Source organism: Ranitomeya variabilis, chromosome 4, assembly GCF_051348905.1.
Source record: "Ranitomeya variabilis isolate aRanVar5 chromosome 4, aRanVar5.hap1, whole genome shotgun sequence".
Lineage (NCBI taxonomy): Eukaryota > Metazoa > Chordata > Amphibia > Anura > Dendrobatidae > Ranitomeya > Ranitomeya variabilis.
Window position 1 is genome coordinate 374,738,503 of NC_135235.1, and position 24,386 is coordinate 374,762,888.

The following is a 24,386-nucleotide window of genomic DNA, read 5'->3' on the forward strand; positions in this document are numbered from 1 at the left end:
CAGTCAGCTCCGACATAGTGACGGATCCGTCACAATTGTTGAGCAAACGGTATTAACGGATCCGTTTTTTTGACGGATCCGTTACTTGGGGGTTGTCTGGGAAAAGTATCTACTTTTTGGAGCATGCACAATTGAAATAGCGGATTGGGGCGACGGATCCGCCGAAATGACGGTAACGACGGATCCGTCGCCCATAGGCGGCAATTCTATGGAATGACGAACGCGACGGATGCATCGCGAACCGCCATTTCGGCGCAGGCAAAAAACGTTACAATGGCCGTCAATGTCTAGATGACGTCCGCCAAATCTCGACGGATCCGTCACATGGCGGATGGAACGGACGACCATCCGCCACAATCCGTCTCTAATGCATGTCTATGGGAAAATAGCGGAACCGCCAAAAAAAATGGCGCATCCGCTATTTGATGAAAATGGCCGTTTCAGACTGACGCCAAAAGACTGAAGTGTGAAAGAGGCCTAAACCCTAATGCCAACCCGATCCATAATCCTAATCATAACCCTAAGGATAATAGCAACCCTAACCTCAAAACAACCATAACCCTAATCAGAACCCTAAATCCAACACACCCCTAATCCTAATCTCAACCCTAACCTCAAACCTAACCCTAATCCCAATACACCCCTAATCCCAACCCTACCCTTAACCCTAATCCCAAACCTAACCGTAATCCCAAACGTAACCCTAATGCCAACCCTAATCCAAACCCTAATCCCAACCCTAACCCTAACTTTAGCCGCAACCCTAGTCCTAACTTTAGCCCCAACTCTAACTATAGCCCTAACTTTAGCCCCAGCCGTAACCCTAAATTTAGCCCCAGCCCTAACCCTAAATTTAGCTCCAACCCTAACCCTAAATTTAGCTCCAACCCTAACCCTAAATTTAGCCCCAACCCTAACCCTAGCCCTAACCCTAATTTTAGCCCCAACTCTTCTCTCCTGCCGGCCGGCAGATGGCAGCAGAGAGCGGGCGCACTGCGCATGCGCCCGCCATTTTCTTTCTATAGGAAGAAGCCGGCCGGCAGGAGAAGACACAGGAGGACCCAAGGGACACCGGTAAGTATGATAGGGTCCCCGAATCCCCCTATTTCTCTGTCCTCTGATGTGCGATCACATCAGAGGACAGAGAATTACACATCACTTTTTTTTTTTTTTTTTTTTGCGGTCGCTGGTAAACGGTTAATTACCGGCGATCGCAAAACAGGGGTCGGTAAAAACCGACCCCGATCATGTTCTTTGGGGTCTCGGCTACCCCCAGCAGCCGAGACCCCAAAGATCCCCCAGGTGCCGGCCGGCGGGCGCACTGCGCGTGCGCCCGCCATTTTTAAGATGGCGGCGCCATGGGGAACCACGAGGAGCACCGGGGGAGACAGGTGATTATCGGGGGGGCATCGGGGGCGACCGGGGACCCCATTTCTCTGTCCTCCGATGTGCGATCACATCGGAGGACAGAGAAATTAAATGGGAAATCGCGTTTTTTTTTGTTTTTTTTTTGCGATCGCCGGTAAACGGTTAATCACCGGCGATCGCAACTCGGGGGTCGGTAAAAAACCCCCGAATCATGTTCTCTGGGGTCTCGGCTACCCCCGGATTGGTGTCTAATAGATGCCTCTCTATTACTAAGCCATGGGCTTCATGTCACCAGACAATACAAACGTGACATCAACTCCACAAATATAAACCCCACTTGCAACCCATGCGCCTTTTCTCGGCAGCTGCGGGATGCTATTTTTAGGCTGTGGGGCCAATATCATGGCCCCTTACCAGATGGAGAATACCAGCCGCAATCTGTCTGCTTGGGCTTGTCTGGCTGCCAAAAATGGGGGAGACCCAACCCCGTTTTTTAAATTATCTATTTAAACATTTGAAAAAGACCGCATGGGATCCCTGTTTTGCCTGGCTGGTTATCAGAAATACAAGGGAACCCACTTTATTTTTTTTTTTTTTTTTTTAGAGCGCCGACGCCAGCTGATGAATACTAACATCAGCCATTGTCTACTTTCACTGTTATTAGCGGCAGCAGGCATAAGCTAATGAGAATGGTAGTCCCATCAGCTGACAAGTGACCGGAGGTGAACTTTTTACCTCCGATCACAGCTGAGCCGCGGCTCTCTAACTGGCGGTTATGATTTTCCTGCTGATCAGGAGCATTGTTTGCCATGCTATTATGCACATGACAGCATGGCAAACACTGTATGTTTGGGTCCCCCATTCAAGTGAATCAGGTCCGAATACTGTCCGAACCCTAACTTTTTTTTTAACTGTTTGGCCGAACCCGCCAGACCCAAATTTCCAGGTGTCCACCCATCTCTAGAGAAGAGCTCTGTCTGAGGACTTGAGTACCAAAATTGTTAAGCCATGTCAACAATCTCATGGTTACAAATTCATCTCCAGAGATCTTGACATTCCTTTGTTTGAAATATTGATGAAAGGTTCTAATGCAAGATAGTCCATGTTATGGATAAGCAACCCCAATCAAGTTACAACGAAATTCAAGCTGTCAGGGGGAGACTCTCAAGATTTGTGCATCAGTGGGAAAATATCACCAGTTCCCACTGGGTCCCACTGGGTTATCAACATTAACAAAGAGGGCCTTTTGATGGAGCTTATCTCCTCTCCTCCACAGGGTCTGAAGATCGCTTCCCTTCCGAATCCAAAAGACAATGTAACTCTAGTGGCGGGCTTCAGAAACCTTATAAAATCAAAGGTGATCTCCTCGGTTCCAGAATTGGAATGGGGTCTGGGCCATTACTCTCGGTTGTTCCTGGTGTCCAAACCATCAGGCGAAGCCCGTATTATTATAAACCTGAAGGAATTAAACCAACATGTAAAATACCGCAAATTCAAGATGGAGTCCGTAAGATCAGCCATTACTCTAATCGGGCCTCATTTCTTCATGTCAACCATTGACTTGAAGGATGCTTATTTCCATATTCCAATCCACCCTAAACACAGGAAATATCTCAGGTTTGCGGTACAGGGTGAGTTTTCAGGTGGAGCACTATCAGTTCATCGTTCTTCCATTTGGCATCTCTTCAGTGCCGAGAGTCTTCTCCAAAATAATGGCAGAGGTAACTTCATTTATCTGGAGACAAGGTGTCTGCATAGTGCCCTATCTGGATGACCTACTGATGGTAGCTTCCACCGAGACAGTCCTGAAATCCCATGTGTCATTCACCCTAGAGATACTAAGGTCCCTGGGATGGATCCCAAACCTGGAAAAACCTGTTACATACTTCCAAGACCAGAACATTTCTGGGAGTACTTCTAAATTCTGCAAGACAGATTCCTTCCTACCGGACGACCACCGTGTAACATTAATAACAAAGGTCGAAAGATTCAGGGAGCTGAGATCTCCTACACTCCGGGAAGGCATGTCAGTCTTAGGCTCTGACAGCCTGTATACAATCGGTAGCTTGGGCACAAGCCCACTCCAGGGTCCTCCAAGATCATATTCTAGACAACTGGAATGGTCATCCTGGCAGCCTGAACAGAAGGATACACACGCCAGGTCGAGTGAAGGCCTCCTTGGCATGGTGGGTAAATTCCAAAAATCTCCGCAAAGGTGTAAGTTGGACTCAGATCCCGCTGACTACAATTTCATCAGATGCCAACAGGAGAGGCTGGGGAGCCATGGTGAATCATGTCCCGTTCCAAGGACTCTGGGACCAGACGATAAGCAAGAAGTCGTCAAATTTCAGAGAACTGAAAGCTGTGGAAGAAGCCCTTCTGGCAGCAAGTTGCCAGATCGCTGGTCAGCATGTCCGAATATATTCGGACAACATGACCACAGTTGCTAATATCAAGCACCAGGGAAGCACAAGGTTCAAAAGCCTAAAAAGGGTTTCTGCCTGAATATTCTGTTCGGCCAAGAAACACCTACTGTCACTGACAGCAGTTCACCTAAAGGGCTCTTTCAATATTCAGGCGGATTATCGAAGTCTACAAGTCATCCACCCGGGAGAATGGAGTCTAAACGATCAGAGTTTCAGAATGCTGGTAGACAGGTGGGGTCTACCAGAAATCGATCTCGCTTCTCACCAAAATGCGAAGGTTGAGGCCGCCTTCTTCTCCTTAAACCCCAGAGACAACTCCAGGGGAGTAGAGGCCCTAGCCCAGAATTGGTACATTCACCTGGCCTATGCGTTCACACCGATCCCGATTCTGGCAAAGGTTCTACGGAAAATTCAAGAAGACCAAACTCCAACTATCTTGGTAGCCCCGTTATGGCCCCAAAAAAGTTGGTTCAACTTGATCATCCAACTATAAGCGGATGGTCTGATCCCTTTACCAATAAGACACTACCTCCTCTCCCAGGGGCCCATTCTCCACTCAGATCCTCAAAGATGGAATTTAGCGGCGTGGTTACTGAAGCCCAGGTACTGAAAGCGCAAGGGTTGTCAGACCCAGTGATAGCTACGCTATAGAGATCCAGGAAGCCAGTAACCAACGCCATCTACAATAAAATCTGGAAAAAATGTTCATCCGTCTGTCTACCGGATCTACCAGATCTACTTAGGCCAAACACATCGAGAATTCTGGACTTTTTACAAAGAGGTTTAGAGATCGGCCTTAAACCTAGCACCTTGAAAGTCCAGGTTTTGGCTCTCAGCTCTGTTTTTGACCAGGATCTAGCAGGTCATCGATGGATCAAGAGACTCATGATATCTGCCATCAGGATGAATCCTAAGAGACAGATTGTGGTTCCCCTATGGGACCTTAACTTAGTACTCCATGGTCTCTCAGGTCCACCCTTTGAACCCGTGTCTTCCTGTTCTCAAAACCTTACATACAAGACTGTCTTCCTGGTGGCCATATCGACGGCTAGGAGAGTAGAATTGCAAGCTTTATCAATTAGGGAGCCCTATCTAATAGTTAGAGATGACTCAATAGTCCTACGTCTCGACCCATCTTTCCTTCCAAAGGTAGTCTCTGATTTCCATTGTTCCAAAGAGATCATTCTGCCATCATTTTGCCAAGATCCTGCAAACTCGAAAGAGGAAAAATTCCATACTCTCGATGTGCGGCGCATTGTCTTACATTACTTAGAACAAACCTGCTCTTGCAGAATTGATCAGAATTTATTTATCCACCTTTCAGGGCAAAATAATAATAATGTCTTCCTGTTCTCAAAACCTTACATACAAGACTGTCTTCCTGGTGGCCATATCGACGGCTAGGAGAGTAGAATTGCAAGCTTTATCAATTAGGGAGCCCTATCTAATAGTTAGAGATGACTCAATAGTCCTACGTCTCGACCCATCTTTCCTTCCAAAGGTAGTCTCTGATTTCCATTGTTCCAAAGAGATCATTCTGCCATCATTTTGCCAAGATCCTGCAAACTCGAAAGGGTAAAAATTCCACACTCTCGATGTGCGGCGCATTGTCTTACATTACTTAGAACAAACCCGTTCTTGCAGAATTGATCAGAATTTATTTATCCACCTTTCAGGGCAAAATAAAGGGAAGAAGGTGGCTAAAAGCACCATCTCCAATTGGATTAAAAGAGCTATAACGGAAGCATATCTTGCTCAAAATAAGTCGCCCCCAATGGGGCTCAAAGCCCACTAAACTAGATCTACTTCAGTTTCCTGGGCAGAAAAAGCAGGCGCATCTGCAGAGCAGCAACATGGTCCTCGCTACATACCTTTTCCAAGCATTATAGACTGAATTTATTGTCCAATAGGGACCTAGTTTTCGGCCGAAAAGTACTACAGGCCGTTGTCCCTCCCTAGTGCTAAATTAGTTGGTATTCCTCCTTATGCCGTCGTGGAAGGGGACTAGTAGTTCGGTTTCTAGGAACCTTCCACGACCGCGCTAATTCCCCCCCTATACTCCTGGTTTCAATCTGGGATTCAAAAGGTAACCGGTGCTATGGTCTCACTTATAAGTCACTGGCAAGCGGGAGGTGGGAGGGCCTTTTAACCTCTATGTATTTCCTGTTTCCCATCAGGATAAAGAGGCAACCTCCATATGCCATCGTGGAAGGTTCCTAGAAACCGAATTACCGGTAAGTCTAATTCTATTTTTCAGCTGTAGCTTTCATTGATTCTGGGTCTGCTGCTAACTTCATAGATTCAGGACTGGTACTGAGATTAGGATTACAAACAGATTGAAAGACCCATTCAAATTGTTGCTATTGACAGGACACAGTTACTCCAGAACATTGTCCATCTGGGCACACTTAAAGTGTGAATACTTCACACTGAGTCCATATCCTGCAATGTTTTTGATTTGCCTTCTGGGTTGGTATTGGTATTGATTGCGTATTCATAATCCTGTTATTGATTGGTGTCAGAAGGATATTGTTAACTGTCATAAGAAATGTCTTCGTTCTGTACAAGTTTGTTTTGCAAGTCTGGAGGGTCTACCAGGGTACCTGAAAGACTTCGGAGATGTGTTCTCGGAAAAAGAGGCAGAGATATTACCTCCTCCTCGTCCTTATGACTGCGATATTAATCTTGTCCCTAATGCCAAATTATCTAAAACTCACCTGTATAATTTAACGTGTCATAAACATATCACCATGAAAGAATGTGTAAACTAAAGTTTACGAGAGCGTCATATCCGTCCTTCCTCCTAACCTGTAGCTGCTGGGTTTTTCTTTATTAAAAAGAAAGATGGAGGTCTCCGTCCTTGCATCAAATTCCGTGAGTTAAACAAAATTACATTTAAAATTATTTTTCCACTTATCGCCGACCTATATAATCAGCTTATGGGGACAGTAGGGGTTGTACTCACTCGGGTGCGACGGGAGGAAAACAGGAGACACGTTCCTTTAAAGTTTCATGTGGGTTTTTTGCTTCATAAACCCAGAAGCAAAAGCAGAAAGTAAACAGCCTTTAGATCAGGCAAAACAAAGTGTAAATGTCTATAGCAGAGCTCTGCTCCACCTAGCCTGTGGGCACACAGGCTGGGGTAACTTCCAGTACTCAGGCTCGGTCTGGAGCCACACACACAGGAGGCCTTCTCTCTCCCAACACACAGACCATGTGCCAAACAGCCTCCATTATATAGGCTGTAGCCACACCCAGTGATGAGGTATGTGGGTAGCCTGACTCGCCCATCTCTCATACACTACCGTTCAAAGTTTAGGGTCACTTAGAAATTTCCTTATTTTTTAAAGAAAAGCACATTTTTTTCCAATGAAGCTAACATTAATTGATTCAGAAATACTCTATACATTATTAATGTGGTAAATTACTATTTTAGCTGCAAACGTCTGGTTTGTAATGCAATATCTTCATAGGTGTATAGAGGCTCATTTCCAACAACCATCATTCCAGTGTTCTTATGGTACTTTGTGTTTGCTAACTGTGTAAGAAGGATGGTTAGAATACTTTTGAAAACTCTTGTGTATGTTAGCACAGCTGAAAACAGTTTGGCTGATTAGAGAACCTATAAATCTGACCTTCCTTTAAGCTAGTTGAGAATCTGGAGCATTACATTTGGTGGTTCCATTAAACTCTCAAAATGGCCAGAAAAAAAGAACTTTCAAGTGAAACTCGACAGTCTATTCTTCTTAGAAATGAAGGCTATTCCATGCAAGAAATTGCCAAGAAACTGAAGATTTCCTACAACGGTGTGTACTACTCCCTTCAGAGGAGAGCACAAACAGGCTCTAACCAGAGTAGAAAGAGAAGTGGGTGGCCCTGCTGCACAACAAGACAAGTAGATTACAGTCTGTAGTTTGAGAAATCGACGCCTCACAGGTCCACAACTGGCAGCGTCATTAAATAGAACACGCAAAACACCAGTGTCAATGTCTACAGTGAAGAGATGACTCCGTGATGCTGGCCTTCAGGGCAGAGTGGCAAAGAAAAAGCCATATCTGAGACTGGCTAATAAAAGGAAAAGATTAATATGGGCAAAAGAACACAGACATTGGACAGAGGAAGATTGGAAAAAAGTGTTATGGACAGAGGAATCCAAGTTTGAGGTGTTTGGATCACACAGAAGAACCTTTGTGAGATGCAGAACAACTGAAAAGATGCTGGAAGACTGCCTGATGCCATCTGTCAAGCATGGTGGAGGTAATGTGATGGTCTGGGGTTGATTTGGTGCTGGTAAAGTGGGAGAGTTGTACAAGGTAAAAGGGATATTGAATAAATAAGGCTATCACTCCATTTTGCAACGCCATGCCATGCCCTGTGGACAGCGCTTGGTTGGAGACAATTTCATCCATTTCAACAACAGGACAATGACTCAAAGCACACCTCCAAATTATGCAAGAACTATTAAGGGAAGAAGCAGGCAGCTGGTAGTCTCTCTGTAATGCAGTGGCCAGCGCAGTCAGCAGATCTCAACCCCATTGAGTGGGAGCAGCTTAAATCCAAACCAGACTTCTGGAAGGGGGCTTCTGGAAGCATGGGGTGAAATATCTCCAGATTACCTCAACAAATTAACTGCTAGAATGCCAAAGGTCTGCAATGCTGTAATTGCTTCAAAGGGAGCATTCTTTGACAAAAGCAAAGATTGAATGAGAAAATTATTTCAAATAAAAATCTTTTTTTCGAACTTTGTCAGTGTGTAGACTAGATTTTCAATTCATTTGGCAACTCGTTTGATTAATAAAAGTATGAGTTTTCATGGAAAACACAATTGTCTGGGTGACCCTAACCTTTGGAACCGTAGTGTGTGTCACAAAAAATTCTTAATAAAGAACATTTCCCACATGTCTACTTGACATCAGCACAATTTTGGAAATCATTTTTTTTTTTGTTAGGAAGTTATAAGGGTTAAAAGTTGACCAGCGATTTCTGATTTTTACACCATTTTTTTTTTTATAGACCACATCACATTTGAAGTCCCTTTGAGGGGTGTACATGACAGAATATACCCAAAAGGGACACCATACTAAAAACTGCACCCCCTCAAGGAGCTCAAAACCACATTCAAGAAGTTAATTAACCCTTTACGTGCTTCACAGGAACTGAAGCAATGTGGAAGGGAAAAAATCAACATTTAACTTTTTCATAAACATTTTTATTCAGAACCAGTTTTTTTTTTATTTTCACAAACGTAAAAAGGGAAAATGAACCACAAATTTGTTGTGCAATTTCTTCTGAATACGCCGATACCCCAAATGTGGGGGTAAACCACTGTTTGGGTGCACAGCAGAGCTCGGAAGGGAAGAAGCATCCTTTGACTTTTTCAATGCAGAAATGGCTGTAATTGAGATCAGATGCCATGTCATGTATGGAGAACCCCTGATGTGCCTAAACACTGGAAACTCCCCACAAGTGATGACATTTTGGAAACTAGTAGTGATGAGCGAATATACTCAGTACTTGAGATTTCCCGAGCACGCTCGCGTTTCCACCGAGTATTTGTAAGTACTCGGAGATTTAGTTTTCAGTGCCACAGCTGAATGATTTACATCTGTTAGCCAGCATAAGTACATGTGGGGGTTGCCTGGTTGCTAGGGAATCCCCACATGTACTTATGCTGGCTAACAGATGTAAATCATTCAGCTGTGGCACTGAAAACTAAATCTCCGAGTACTTACAAATACTCGGAGGACATTCGAGCGTGCTCGGGAAATCTCAAGTACCGAGTATATTCGCTCATCACTAGAAACTAGACCACCCCCCAAGGAACTTATCTAGATGTGTGGTGGGCACTTTGAACCCCCAAGTGCTTCACAAAAGTTTATAATGTAGAGCCATGAAGATAAAAAATCATATCTTTTTCCACAAAAATGATCTTTTCACCCCCAATTTTTTATTTTTCCTAGGGTAACAGGAGAAATTAGACCCCCAAAGTTGTTGTGCAATTTGTCCTGAATATGCCTATACCCCAAATGTGGGGGTGGGTAAGCCACTGTTTGGGTGCACGGCTGAGCTGGGAAGGGAAGGGGCCCGATTTGACTTTTTCAACGCAGAGTTGAGATCAGACGCCATGTCGCATTTGGAGAGCCCCTGATGTGCCTAAACACTGGAAACCCCTACAAGTGACACCATTTTGGCAACTAGACCTCCAAAGGAACTTGTCTAAATGTGATGTGAGCACTTTGAACCCCCAATTGTTTCACTAAAGTTTATAATGTAGAGCAGTGAAAATAAAAAAAAAATAAAAAATTCCCACAAAAATAATCTTTTAGCCTGCATTTTTTTATTTTCCCAATAACATAAGAAGTTGGACCCCAAAAGTTGTTTTGCAATTTGTCCTGAGTACCCTGATACATCATATGTGGGGGGAACCACTGTTTGGGCGCATGGCAGAGCTAGGAATGGAAGGAGCACCGTTTTCGAATGCAGACTTTGAGTGAATGGTGTGCGGGCGTTATGTTGTGTTTGAAGAGCCTCTGATGTGCCTAAACAGTAGAAAACTCTGACAAGTGACCCCATTTTGGAAATTAGACCTCCCAAGGAAGTTATCTAGATGTCTTGTGAGAAGTTTGAGCCCCCCAAGTGTTTTACTAAAGTTTATCACACAAAGCCGTGAAAATAATTTTTTTCCACAAAAATAATTTAGCTCCAAGTTTTTTATTTTCACAAGGGTCATAGGAGAAATTGGACCACAAAAGTTGTTGTCCAATTTGCCAAGAGTACACCGATACCCCATATGTGGGGGTAAACCACTGTTTGGCCGCTCAGAAGGGAAGGAGCACTATTTGACTTTTTCAACGCAGAATTGAGATCGGACACTATGTCGCGTTTGGAGAGCCCCTGATGTGCATGGAAACCCCCAGTTCCAACTCCAACCCTAATAATAATAATAATAATAATTTTATTTATATAGCACCAACATATTCTGCAGCGCTTTACAAATTATAGAGGGGACTTGTACAGACAATAGACATTAAAGCATAACAGAAATCACAGTTCAAAGTAGATACCAGGAGGAATGAGGGCACAGCTCGCAAGCTTACAAACTATGAGGAAAAGGGGAGACACGAGAGGTGGATGGTAACATTTGCTTTAGTTATTTGGACCAGCCATAGTGTAAGGCTCGGGTGTTCATGTAAAGCGGCATGAACCAGTTAACTGCCTAAGTATTTAACAGTACAGACACAGAGGGCTATTAACTGCATAAAGTGTATGAGAACATGATACGAGGAACCTGATTATGTTTTTTTTTTTTTTTTTTATGATAGGCCACACAGGGATCGTTAGGTTAATGCATTGAGGCGGTAGGCCAATCTGAACAAATGAGTTTTTAGGGCACGCTTAAAACTGTGAGGATTGGGGATTAATTGTATTAAACTAGGTAGTGCATTCCAAAGAATCAGTGCAGCACGTGTAGTCTTGGAGACGGGAGTGGGAGGTTCTGATTATTGAGGATGCTAACCTGAGGTCATTAGCGGAGTGGAGGGCACGGGTAGGGTGGTAGACTGAGACCAGAGAGGAGATGTAGGGTGGTGCTGAGCCATGGAGTGCTTTGTGGATGAGGGTAGTAGTTTTGTACTGAATTCTGAAGTGGATGGGTAGCCAATGTAATGACTGGCACAGGGTAGAGGCATCGGTGTAACGGTTGGTGAGGAATATGATCCTGGCAGCAGCATTCAGGACAGATTGGAGCGGGGAAAGTTTGGTAAGAGGGAGGCCGATTAGTAGAGAGTTACAATAGTCCAGACGGGAATGAATAAGTGAAACAGTAAGAGTTTTTGCAGAGTCGAAAGTAAGAAAAGGGCGAATTCTAGAAATGTTTTTGAGATGCAGATAGGAAGAGCGAGCCAGTGATCGGATGTGGGGGGTGAATGAAAGCTCGGAATCAAGGATGACCCCAAGGCAGTGGGCATGTTGCTTTGGAGTAATGGTGGAACTGCACACGGAGATGGCAATGTCAGGCAAAGGTAGGTTAGTAGAGGGAGAGAACACGAGGAGTTCAGTTTTTGACAGGTTCAGTTTCAGATAGAGGGAGGACATGATGTTAGAGACAGCGGTAAGACAATCACTGGTGATTTCTAAAAAGGTCGGCGTGATAACAGAAGAGGTGTATAATTGGGTGTCGTCAGCATAGAGATGGTACTGGACCCGAATCTACTGATTGTTTGTCCAATAGGGGCAGTATACAAAGAGAAGAGGAGGGGGCCTAGGACTGATCCTTGAGGAACCCCAACAGTAAGGGGAAGGTGAGAGGAGGAGGAACCAGCAAAACATACAGTGAAGGATCGGTCAGAGAGATAGGAGGAGAACCAGGAGAGAACGGTGTCCTTGAGGCCGATGGAGTGGAGCATATTGAGGAGGAGCTGATGATCCACAGTACCGAATGCTGCGGAGAGATCCAAGAGAATTAGCATGGAGTAGTGACCATTAGATTTAGCTGTTAGTAGGTCATTGGAGACTTTAGTGAGGTCAGTTTCAGTAGAGTGTAAAGAGCGGAAGCCAGATTGAAGAGGGTCGAGAAGAGAGTTATCTGAGAGATAGCGGGTAAGACGGGAGTGGACCAGGCCTTCGAGGAGTTTAGAGATGAAGGGAAGATTAGAGACAGGTCTATAATTAGCGGCACAGTTTTGATTGAGGGATGGTTTTTTAAGTAATGGATGTATGATGGCATGCTTAAATGAGGAAAGAAAAATACCGGAAGTGAGAGAAAGGTTGAATATTTTTGTTAGGTGAGAGGTGACAGCCGGGGAAAGGGACGGCAGGAGATGTGACGGAATGGGGTCACTGCTGCAAGTGGTCGGGCGAGAAGATGCAAGGAGCTCGACTACTTCTTCTTCTGTAACTGGCTCAAAGTCAGAGTGTGAACTAGATGCAGTGGGGGAGGGAGGATAGTGCATGGTATGAAGAGATTGGGAGATGATTTCCTGTCGAATGTGTTTTTTCTTTGAAGTAATTGGTCAGATCATCAGCGCAGAGATCCGTTGTTGGGGCCTGCTCTCTTGGGTTGAGTAGGGACTGGAAAGTGTCAGAGACGTTTAGGGTTATTTGACAGTGAGGTGATCAGGGTGTTGAAATAGGTTTGTTTGGAGAGGTGAAGGGCAGAGTTGTATGTTTTTAGCATGAACTTATAATGGATGAAATCTTCGGGTAGATTAGATTTTCTCCACAGATGTTCGGCGCACCTGGAGCACCGCTGCAGGAAACGTGTTTGCAGCGTGTGCCACGGTTGTCGCCATCTGTGCTGAGTTGTTCTATGTATAGGAGGTGCAGCTTCATCCAGGGCACTTTGCAGGGTTTCATTGTAATGCTTCAGAGCAGAATCAGGACATGAGATAGAGGAGATTGGAGCCAATGAGGACTGCAAGTTCTTCATAAGTTTCTGGGTGTTAATGGCCTGTATGTTTCTGTAAGTGTGGAAAGTGGGGGTGACCTGAGCGGGATGGCAGTTCTTGATAGAGAATGAAAGAAGGTTGTGGTCAGAGAGCAGGAGAGGGGAGTTTGTGAACTCGTCCACTGAGCAAAGCCGGGAGAAGACCAAGTCAAGGGATTTTCCATCTTCATGCGTTGGAGAGTTAGTATGCTGCGAGAGGCCGAAAGAGGAGGTTAGAGATAAAAGGTGAGAAGCCGATGGGGAGAGGGGAGAAGCAATGGGGATGTTGAAATCACCGATGATAAGGGTGGGGGTGTCACAGGAGAGAAAGTGTGGAAGCCAGGTGGCAAAGTGATCCAGGAACTGATGAGAGGGGCCGGGAGGACGATACACCACCGCCACTCGCATGGAGAAGGGGACGTAGAGTCTGACAGCATGGACCTCAAAGAAAGGGAATACAACCCTAACCCCTAATCCCAACCCTTACCATAACCCTAACCACAAGCCTAACCCCAACACACCCCTAATCATAACCCTAAGCTCAATACACCCTAACTATAACCCTAATCCCAACTCTAACCTAAACCCATCCGTAAACGTAATCCAAACCCTAACCCCAACTCTAGCCCTAACTTTAGCCCCAACCCTAACTTTAGCCCAACTCACTTTAGCCCATCTCTAACCCTAATGGAAAAATGGAAATAAATATATATATTTTATTTCATCATTTTTTTCCTATCTAAGAGGGTGATAAAGGGGGGTTCATTTACAATTTTTTTTTTCTTTTGATCACTGTGACAGGGTCTATCACAGTGATCAAAATGAACCAATAGGAAAAAATCTCCTATTATTGCCAGGTGCCGGCCAGCAGATCTTGGCGGGCGCACTGTCAATACGCCCGCCATTTTCTTACTAGAAGAAGAGCCCAGCAGCCGTGTGGGGAAGCAGGAGGAACCAGGGACACCAGTATGTATCGGGAGGGGATCGGGGGACCCTATTTCTCTCCTCTGATGTGCGATCACATTGGAGGAGAGAGAAATTAAATAGCAAATCAGCCTTTTTTTTTGCAGTTGCCATTATACGGTAAATAATGGTGATCGCAACCCCGGGGTCGGTAAAAAACAACCCGAATCATGTTCTCTGGGGTCTCGGCTACCCCCGGAAGCCGAAACCCCGATAAAATCCGACTCTGGGGGAGCGCTATACACTTTTTTAATTAACGGTGCTGTGGTTTAAGTACCATTAACTACCCCCGTTAAAAGGCGTATCGGCGGTCATTAAAGGGTTAATACTGATGTCTTTATTTGATCCTTATCTCTTTATTTCCTATGGAGATGTGATTTTTTTAAACAATAATGATATTGATAATTAGATAATATTTTGTTCTATGATAATTATTCTATATGTAATTTGTGTACTATTTATGGGTGTCATGCAGCGCTCGCCCCGGCTTCTGCAGCTCGCCGGGTGCGCGCGCCCGGCGCATTCAGCTCTGCGCGTGCGCACATCTGATTCCTCTGTTGGCACTCCTTCCTGTCCTCTCCGTCATCATGGAGGACTGTAACCCGGAAGTAGCTCCCACGCTGGTATATAAGCTGCTTCCTGCTGCTCCTCTGTGCCTGATGATCATTTGTGTTTGCAAATGCTTCTGGTCACCTGTGGTCTCTGTGCGTTCCTAGCTCTCTGACCTTGGGACTCCCCCTCTCTCTGCAGTACCTGCCTGTTTTTCCTGTGTTCTTGCTTTGTTCCTTCAGTTTCTGTTTCTCTTCGGAACCTGCCCGGCTCCTATACCATTTCCTTGCTCCCGTCAGCCTCTGTGTCTCCATTTTGCCTCGTCAGCCTCCGTGTCTCTGTAGCATTGCCTTCTCCTCCCTCGTCTCCGTAGTTCCTTGCCATTCCTTCTGTCCCTTCGCTGTTTCCTTTGGTCCCTGTATTCCTGCAGTTTACCCGTCTGATCTCTGTCGACCCTCCAGCTTCCGTGGCGATAGTCCCTCACGGGCCTGCCCCTAACGCTCCCTGTATAGGGGGCGGTCCACCTGGTCAGCTCGTCCGAGAGGGGTTCGTCGTCACGGTCCAGTGGGTCCACTCTAAGTTTTCCCTGTTTGAATCTACTCACTCAAATTGGACTGCACTCGGGTGACTTCTGAGTGCAGCCTGATTCTTACAGCATCACAGTATTGAGTGCAGCCTGATTCTTACAGCATCACAATGGGTAGTTGCATATTATTGAGATACTTTGTGCTATACTATGTTTATGGGACATATTACATCAGTGAGAGCACACTGGATATCCTTGCAGGATGAGGGCCTTTTAATTGCTGCTATGGGGTTTAATATAATGATTTTTTTTAATTTTTGATTAATATTTAAGGTTTTACATTTGCATGGATTACCCATTGTGCTCTGGCTCTTAACACATATTATGTATTATGGGTGGATCGTGTGAACCTGGATGGGACTACTGTTTCACTTAATTATATCCATTGCTGTTAAACTGTAACTTTATGTATGTATATTATGAGATGAATATTGTTTAATAGATTTTGATAATATGAAATTTATGTAAGGTTCATGAAAAATTAAATTGTAGTGAATCCAAATAAGTTCCCTTTTAGAGGAATAGAGGTTATACATTTTGTATAGTGTTAATCCCGCTGAGTTACGCTTATTACGTACACAATTTACGTTGTACCAATGTTTAATTAGCTTATACGAAGTCTGGAGTTGCTTGCTTTGTGGAGCTCCTTAGTAACCAGTTGAAGAAGGATGCTGGGGCATGCGCAGTGGCTAGATAAAGAAAGCGGTCTTGTAACCAACCGGACAGAGATGCTGGGGATGGGCAGTATGAGACACCCGCTGATTGGCTTGGAGAAGTTTTGAGCGGGTTTGTACGACGACTAGGACTAAGGATCACCAAGACAACGAAAGTGCTATATCATGATTGGCTGGAACTTTGTTTTTGTTATTAGTATACTCTGGATATTCTGGACACTAATGTTTATTTATAATGTGTGGATGAACAATCGGAGGGGGCGGTTTTGATGGTATCAAGGTAATCTTTGATTCCTAGTCAGTTGGGGTGTTTTTAAACTTGTTAATTATGGTTTAGTTATGTATTTGTCTTTGTATGTCTATGATAGGTGGTTGCTAATGATAGGTGTTGTATACACTATTTAAGGGGGTTATTGCAATGTGTATTGTGCTTGATAAAGATCATTTTGGATCGAGATGTTGCAACAGAAGGCAGAATAAATGTGATATATATTCACCAACTTATGAGGCGCTGTCCTTAATTTTCATGTGATGTTTAGCTTCACACAGGCATCTTCCAACTGTCACAGTACTCACAGGTAACTTGAGACTCTGATCATCCTGGAGATGTTCATTGGCTGAGCCTTTGCCATTCTGGATAGTCTTCCAACCATTCGAATGGTGGTCTACCATTTTATTCCATTGTCTCTCTCATTTTGCTTTCCATTTTAAAACATTGGAGATCATTTTAGCTGAACAGCCTGTCACTGTCTTCACTACTATAAGTTTTACCCTCTCCAATCAACTTTTTAATCAAAGTATGCTGTTCTTCTGTGCAATGTCAGAAACTACCTTATTTTTCATTATTATTATAAGATGCACCTGACCATAAGACGCACCCAGGTTTTAGAGGAGGAAATTACGGAAAAGAATTGAAGCAAAAAAAGTGGTCAATTCTGTACTGTAATATCCCCTATCCTGGTATATATGGTCCCCTCATCCCTAACCTGGTATGCATGGCCCCCTCATCCCTATCCTGGTGTGCATGGCCCCCTCAGGCTTATGCTGACATGATTGGCACCATTCCGGTCCTGGTATACACGACCTCGTCCCAGTCATTGTGTGAGTGGCCCGATCCTTTTTCTTTTATAATTGGCTCGATCCTTTTTCCTTTATAATTGGCCCCATACTGTTCCTGGTATGATTGGTCCCATCCTTTTTCTTTTATAATTGGCCCCATCATGTTCCTGGTATCCATGGCCCCATCAGGAAAGATAAAAAAAAAAACATTATACTCACCTACACGGCGTTCCCTCGCAGCGTCCTGCTCCGGTGCCAGCAGCTGCTTAATGCTTTCCTGATGGGGCCATGGATACCAGGAACGGGATGGGGCCAATTATAAAACTAAAAGGATTGGACCAATCATACTAGGAACAGGATGGGCCATTTATACCAGGATGCCAGAAAAATGAATATACATTGCCTTCCATGCCCATGGGCGTGGAATGCAGTGCATATTTATTTCTCTTTAGCAGCAGGCACAGGAGTTAGCCGGAGTCGCCGGCTCCAACCTCCTGTGACCCGATGCTCTGCCGAAAGCAGTCCCCGACTGCCCCACCACAGCCAGACCCCATACATCCAGACTTTAAGATGCGTCCCCCATTTTCCTCCACATTTTGGGAGGAAAAACGTGTGTCTTATAGTCCAAAAATACGTTACCTTTATTTCTCGGGCTTTCAAGGAGATATCCTTGTACAACATGTCCCAGCTTCACCCTGAAATAAGGGCCAACTGATTCACACCTGTTTCTTCATACAATGATTGACCTCACTAATTAAACTCCACACTGCTATTATTTTTAACACACACCCCTTTCAATTAATTATTTTAATACACAGACTCAAAACATGCAGATCATGAATGCCGAGTCTGTTGATTTTCTTAGAATCTACTGCACCAACTGTTAATTATTTGACTTGTGGTAATATTATTTATACCAAAAGCAGTGATTATAATTTCTATGAGCTGTGTAATTGTCCTGATCATTGGAGGCAGTGGAGTTGCGTCCCCGGTGTCATCCTTGACATATAATACTATTAACCATACTTTCATGTTATGGGTCAAAAAATGTTATATGAAACTGTCGTCTTAAAAATTTGGAAATGATTATTGTATTCAGTAAGCTTTTGATTAAAATCTCACTTTTCTTAGGAAGTGTACTCATTTATGCTGAGCACTGTGTGTGTCTATTCTTGGGGGGGTCGCGTTTTAAACAGGTATTCCGTTCCAGTTACTAAACCATAACCAAGGTTGCAAGTATATCAGAAACGGGTCAGTTTTTTACCCTATGCATGTAAGATTTTAGTGGAATTTTAATAAAACTGAAATTTTTCTATTTTTATGGATTTGTATAATTTCTAATGGTCATTGTCTAGAGTGGAACCTTCATGTATAAAGCTAAAGCTTGCTATGTCATTTAGCATTAAGTTTACTTATGCGAACACACAAACAGCATGATTATGAGTGCACCTACGTGAGTTCACATAATGTCTATATGCAAAGCTGAAATAAAGTATACCCAACAATGCATGTCAGCTTCACTAATGAACTTTTCCACAGTTTCATAGAAAATTAACATGCTTATTCATAATAAAGTGCAAGTGCTAATCCCGACAAATGGCCGAATGTGCGTTTTGCATAAGTTTTTTTTGAGACATGCAATTATGCATGTCCGGTCTTGCTGGATTGCATAAAGTGGCCATAAATTGTCTGATGCACACCATCTGGGTAGCGCATGTGAACTGGAACCTGTTTCGTTGACATTGAACCATTTCTTGCCTTCAAAACCATACACTCATATCCTGTAGAAATTCTCTGTGATTTCACAGACCTTCACGCACCGCAACAGATGCCTTCGGTGGTGCAATCGAGTGTCCGGGTTTCAGTGCGCATATTCATACTGATGGCCTCTTACCAGAGTCCATGGTAAGACACCATATTAGATGTTTCACGTATACACATTGGTAAAAAGTAAAAGATAATAACAGAGAAATTCTATTTGGATGTGAAGGTGTATTTCTGTATTGTGCTAATTGACCTTTCATACTTTGAATCTCACTTCCATTTGTATTTGTTTTGTTATCATTTATGAATAAAAATAAGTTCTTAATGATCTTTTTGATGCATTTGAATGATATTATTGGTGTTTTTGAAGTTTGATGTTTGTTTGGAATAATTCACATGTAATCTCATTTGTGTTGTTTTTGGCCTTTGAAAGAGTTTAAATTTGCAATTGAGTTGTTGCAATTGTTGATGTAATTTGTGAATATTATTACTTTCGCAGATATGTGGAACAATATGAGCTTGATGGACCCTGCTCAAATATCGAGACTCTGCTGAAAAAGATTGCTCTTAAGCTAGGAAAGACACAGAGGGTGAAAGCCATAACTGGCATTGGTAGGTATTCAACATACAACATTTGTTGGGCTGAAGTCACACTAGTGTATAAAAAAATCGGTCCCATGTTGATCCAGAAAAGTAGGACGAATTTCATGAGTATAATGTGATTTTTCTCACCTAGCATCCATGTAACATGTGTATGCAATACGTTTTTAACATCCGTTTTTATATACAGTACATACTGTAATTTTCTGTCATTTTAAGGGAACTTGTCAGCAGGATTGTGCACAGTAACCTACAGTGTCAGGTCGGCGCCGATATACTGATTAACATGATACCTTGGTTGATGAAATCCATCTTGTGCCTGATTTTTAATCTTTATTTTCAGTTTTGTGTCAAGAGATTCTCGTCCCCTAAGGGCTGGGGTATATGGTGCTCTGATTAGATATTCATAATGCAGACTGCTGACTGGTCACTGATCCCTCAGTCACCTGCCCCCTAGTTTGCATAATGAATATCTGTATATATTTTAAAAAAGCAAAACCCTTCTGCAGGGATTTTTTTTTCAGGTTATTCAGCTAGAAAAAAAAACAATTTGAAAATGGCGCCTGTGCAGTAGCTGCTAGCAATGTCTGCTGCTGTGATTCTATACCTGCTACTGCACATGCATCGGCAGCGCCATCTTGGAGGGAGAATGTTTTTCTACTTCTCCAGCAGCTCATGTGCAGTAGCAGCTATTGGACCAGCAGCAGACACCGATAGCAGCTACTGCGCAGGCTCGGCGAGCGCTATTTTCAAATTAATTTTTTTTCCCTCTAGCTGAATAACCTGGAAAAAAATGTATTATTGTGTCACGGACGTGGTTTGTGAAGCCACTGAGCCACAGACCATGGAAAGCCTGTAGGGGCATGCCTAAGCGAACACCTGACTGTTCACTAGAGCCTCTGATGGTGAGGTTAGACTTGGCTCCCAATGAATGCCAGGTGCCACTCCAAGACAGACCAACGGACGCGCAGCAGCTGGACCCAGAGGACAGACTGGAGGGAGCAGCTGGCAGAGTTCGCACCAGAGTGCAGCAGGCAGGATCTGCACCAGAGTGCAGCAGGCAGGATTTGCACCGGATTGCAGCAGGGACAGGTAGGCAACTTTACACAATTAAGGCTAGTTTCACACTAGCGTTTTGCTGAGCTGCGGACTTCCTCCGTGAAGCCTCGCCCATGGCCGCACCACCGCCGCTCAGCTCCGCCTACGTCCGCATACGGCCTGCGTACCTATCTTTTACATTAGGTACCCAGGTCGTGCGGATGCCTCCGCATGCGTAGTTTTGACGATGCAGAGAAAAAATAAATTACAACCAGCTGCGTTCGACGTGGGTCGCTGCATCGCCAAAACGACGCCTGTGGAGGCATCTGCTTACATCCGCACGACCTGCGTACCTAAAGTTAAAGATAGGTACGCAGGCCGCATGCGGATGTAGGTGGAGCTGAGCGGCGGAGGTGCGGCCGTGGGAGGGGCTTCACGGAGGAAGTCCGCAGCTCAGCAAAACGTTAGTGTGAAACAAGCCTAAGACTGCAAAACAGGAAGGTTGCTCATCCACCTCCCCAGTGGGGAGGAAGCGATATATACATAATGTCGCACACCTATTGGCTAGGGTGGAAATAGCAAGTGCATGCGCTGACCCTTTAAGAGGGCAGGAGTGCACAAGCTCGTGCCCTAAGAACATAGCTAGAGGACTGGCTGGAAGCATGCAGAGCATGGGAAAGGGAAGAAGTGACAGCAGCACAGGTGAGTGAAGTGACATGCCAGAGACCCTACCTGTCAGAGCACGACATCGGCACGGTGCTAACAATACCCTTCCTCCCTTTAGCGTCCCTTCCTCCGAGGATCTCTCTTCGGGACCAAATCCCTTCTAATCAACGAGGAAGAAGCTCTTGCCTCTCACCTTATTCATGGCCAAATGTTCTCCACCTCAAAAACATCATTAGAGGATGTTGGCATGTGCGTGGTACTGGGATCCTTGAAGAATGGCCTCAAGGATGACCGGCTTTAGTAGAGATATGTGGAAGGAATATGGAATCCATAAAGGAGGCAGCTTCAATTTATAGGAGACCTTACAGATCCGCTACAACACCTTGAAAGGCCTGATAAAACGAGGACCCAACTTGTAAGAAGGAACCTTCAGCTGGACGTACCTGGAAGAGAGCCATACCTTGTCACCAGGACGGAAGAACGGAGGATACAAATGCCTTTTGTCTGCATGTCTCTTCATAAGGGAGGAGGACCCTTCTAAAGTGGCTTTAGTGTCCTCCCACAACTACACAAAATCTTTGGAAAATACATATGCCGCAGTGACATCAGAAGGAACAGTCACCGGGAGGGGAACCTCGGGTTGCCAACCGAACACAATGTAGAACAGAGATTCTCCCGAGGCATCACCAAAGTGATTGTTGTATGAGAACTCGGCCCAAGGAAGTAATTTCACCCAATCATTATGGTGGGCACTTACTAAGTGTCGCAGGTAATTGCCCAGGACCTGGTTGACATGCTCCTCTTGCTCTTTGGACTGGGGATGATAGGCCAATGAGAAATCCAAGGTGATATCCAGATGTTTACAGAGAGCTCGCCAGAATCTGGAAGTGAACTGAGAACCTCGATCGGACACAATGTGACAAGGAAATCTGTGCAAGCTGAAAATGTTTGAAGCTGTCAGCCAGTTCAGGAGCGGACGGAAGAGCAGACAACAGGGTAAAGTGCGCCATTTTGGAGAAGCAATCCACGACTATCCAGATGATGGTGCAACTATCGGATACTGGCAAACCCGTAAAGAAGTCCACATAGCTGTGCTGCCATATACCAGATGGTACGGATAGCGGCAGGAGAGAAACGGCAGGAGGTCATCTGTGGACTTTATTGCGGGCACCAATCGGACAGGCAGCCATGTAAGCATAGATCTCTCTCCTCATGGACAGCCACCAGTAATGGCGAGAAATCAACTGTAGAGTCTTCCGTTGTCCCGCGTGACCAGTCACCTTGGACAAGTGGCCCCAAGACAAAACTTGCTCCTTCTCGGATTCAGCCACAAGTGTCTTCTATGGGGCAATTCATGACAGACTGACTGAAGCGACAGTGACCATCTTGGACGGTTCAATGATATATTGTGGATCCTCCTCTTGATCCTCAGACAGAAGAGAGCGAGAGAAGGCATCGGCTCTGATATTCTTGTCACCAGACCTGAAATATAAAAGAAAATTTAAAGCAGACAAAAAACAAAGACCACCTAGCTTGGCATGGATTAAGTCTCTGGGCGGACTGAAGATACACCAGGTTCTTATGTAGATGACCACTGGATAGACTGCGCCCTCCAGCAGGTATCGCCACTCCTCCAGAGCCATCTTAGAGAAGAAACCGCAGGACATGCAATGACCAGAGGATGACTTCTGGGTGAGCACAGCTCCAGCCCCTAATGAGGACGCGTCCACCTCTAAAAAGAACTGTTTGTTAAATCTGGGCGATGCAGAACGGAAGCAGCGGAGAAGGACCATTTAAGAGAGCGGAAGGCCTCTTCAGCCTCGGAGGATCAGTTCTTCGGATTGGCACCCTTTCGGGTCATACCAGAGATGGGAGCGGTCAGAGTGGAGAATTGAGGAATGAATTGCCAATAATTGGCAAAGCCAAGGAATCGCTGAATTGCTTTGACTCCCAAGGGCAGTGGCCATTTACGGATGGAAGAAACTTTCTCAGGATCCATCCTGAGTCCGGTATCCGAGATAATGTAAAACAAGAAGGGAAGAGTGGACTGTTCGAAAAACGCATTTCTCATACTTGGCGTAGAGACGATTCACCCTCAGACACTGAAGAACCTGCCAAACTGCTCGTCTGTCCAGATACACAACAACGCAGGAGTAAAGCAGGTTCCGGAAGATGTCGTTTACTAATTCTTGAAAAATTGCCTATGCATTAGTGAGACTGAGGTGCATCACTCTGTATTCATAATGTCCGTCCCTGGTGTTGAAAGCGGTCTTCCATTCGTCTCCCCGGTGAATGCGGATTAGATTTTAGGTGCCTCTTAAGTCTAATTTGGTGAAAATCCTGGCACCTCCGTCGAACAACTCAAGAATCAATAGGATAGGGTATTTATTTTTCACCGTGATCTGGTTGAGACCTCGATAGTCAATACAGGGTCGGAGTGATCCATCCTTCTTCTTAACGAAGAAAAACCCGGCCCCAGCAGGAGAGAAGGATTTCTGAATGAACCCCCTGGCCAAATTCTCCTGAATGTAGTCCGACATAGCTTGAGTCTCATCTGGGGACAGAGGGTAAATTCGGCCTCTAGGGGGTGTAGATCCAGGAATCAAGTCGATAGGGCAGTCATACAGCCTGTGGGGCGGCAAAGTCTTTGCTTCTTTCTTGTCAAAATCATCGGCAAAGGACCAATAGACAGAAGTCAAACCGATCAGCGATGCCAGACAAGACGGGGCCTTAGCCAGAGATACTGGAGCCAGACACTTCTCATGACCGGAATGTCCCCAGCGGAGCACCTCTCCAGTTCTCCAGTTCAATACAGGTTCATGCTGTTGTAGCCATGGTAGGCCTAAGAGAAAGGCATGAGACATGGGAAAGAACATAGAAGACAATACTCTCAGTATGAAGCATCCCAATACAGACCTCAAGTGGCTCAGTAGCCAGACGAACTGTCTCCCAAAGAGTTCTCCCATCGACAGATGTTGTTGCCAGAGGGTTCTTGAGTGGGTAAATTGGGATTTGAAACCGATCCACTACTGCCTGGAGGATAAAATTTCCGGCTGCCTCGGAATCCAAATACGCCAACTTGACAAACTGGAATTCACCGGTTGTCATGGCCACAGTAAGGGTCCGGGATAGTGAGTGTCTTTTCCTTCTAGGGAGGCCTCTCCTACCGACCCTAGATGCCAGAGCTTCTCCAGGTTTACCGGACAGACTCGAATGAACTTGCCCATATCTCCACAATACTGGCTCTGGCCTTCAGCGTGTTGATCCCT

General features: G+C 44.8%; 2 protein-coding genes across 4 annotated transcripts in view; one reads left to right on the top strand and one right to left on the bottom strand.

Annotated features, from left to right (window-relative positions):
* MTG1 (mitochondrial ribosome associated GTPase 1) overlaps positions 1-24,386 on the top strand; it is a 374,570-nt gene that overhangs the window by 301,716 nt on the left and 48,468 nt on the right. For all 3 annotated transcript variants that reach the window (XM_077250762.1, XM_077250761.1, XM_077250760.1), the window contains one exon: positions 19,313-19,425. In XM_077250762.1, coding sequence (XP_077106877.1) covers positions 19,313-19,425 — 113 coding nt within the window. The remainder of the gene's footprint in view (positions 1-19,312; positions 19,426-24,386) is intronic.
* Positions 1-24,386, bottom strand: part of LOC143764792 (uncharacterized) — a 207,630-nt gene that overhangs the window by 4,195 nt on the left and 179,049 nt on the right. The gene's annotated exons all lie outside the window — the stretch shown is intronic.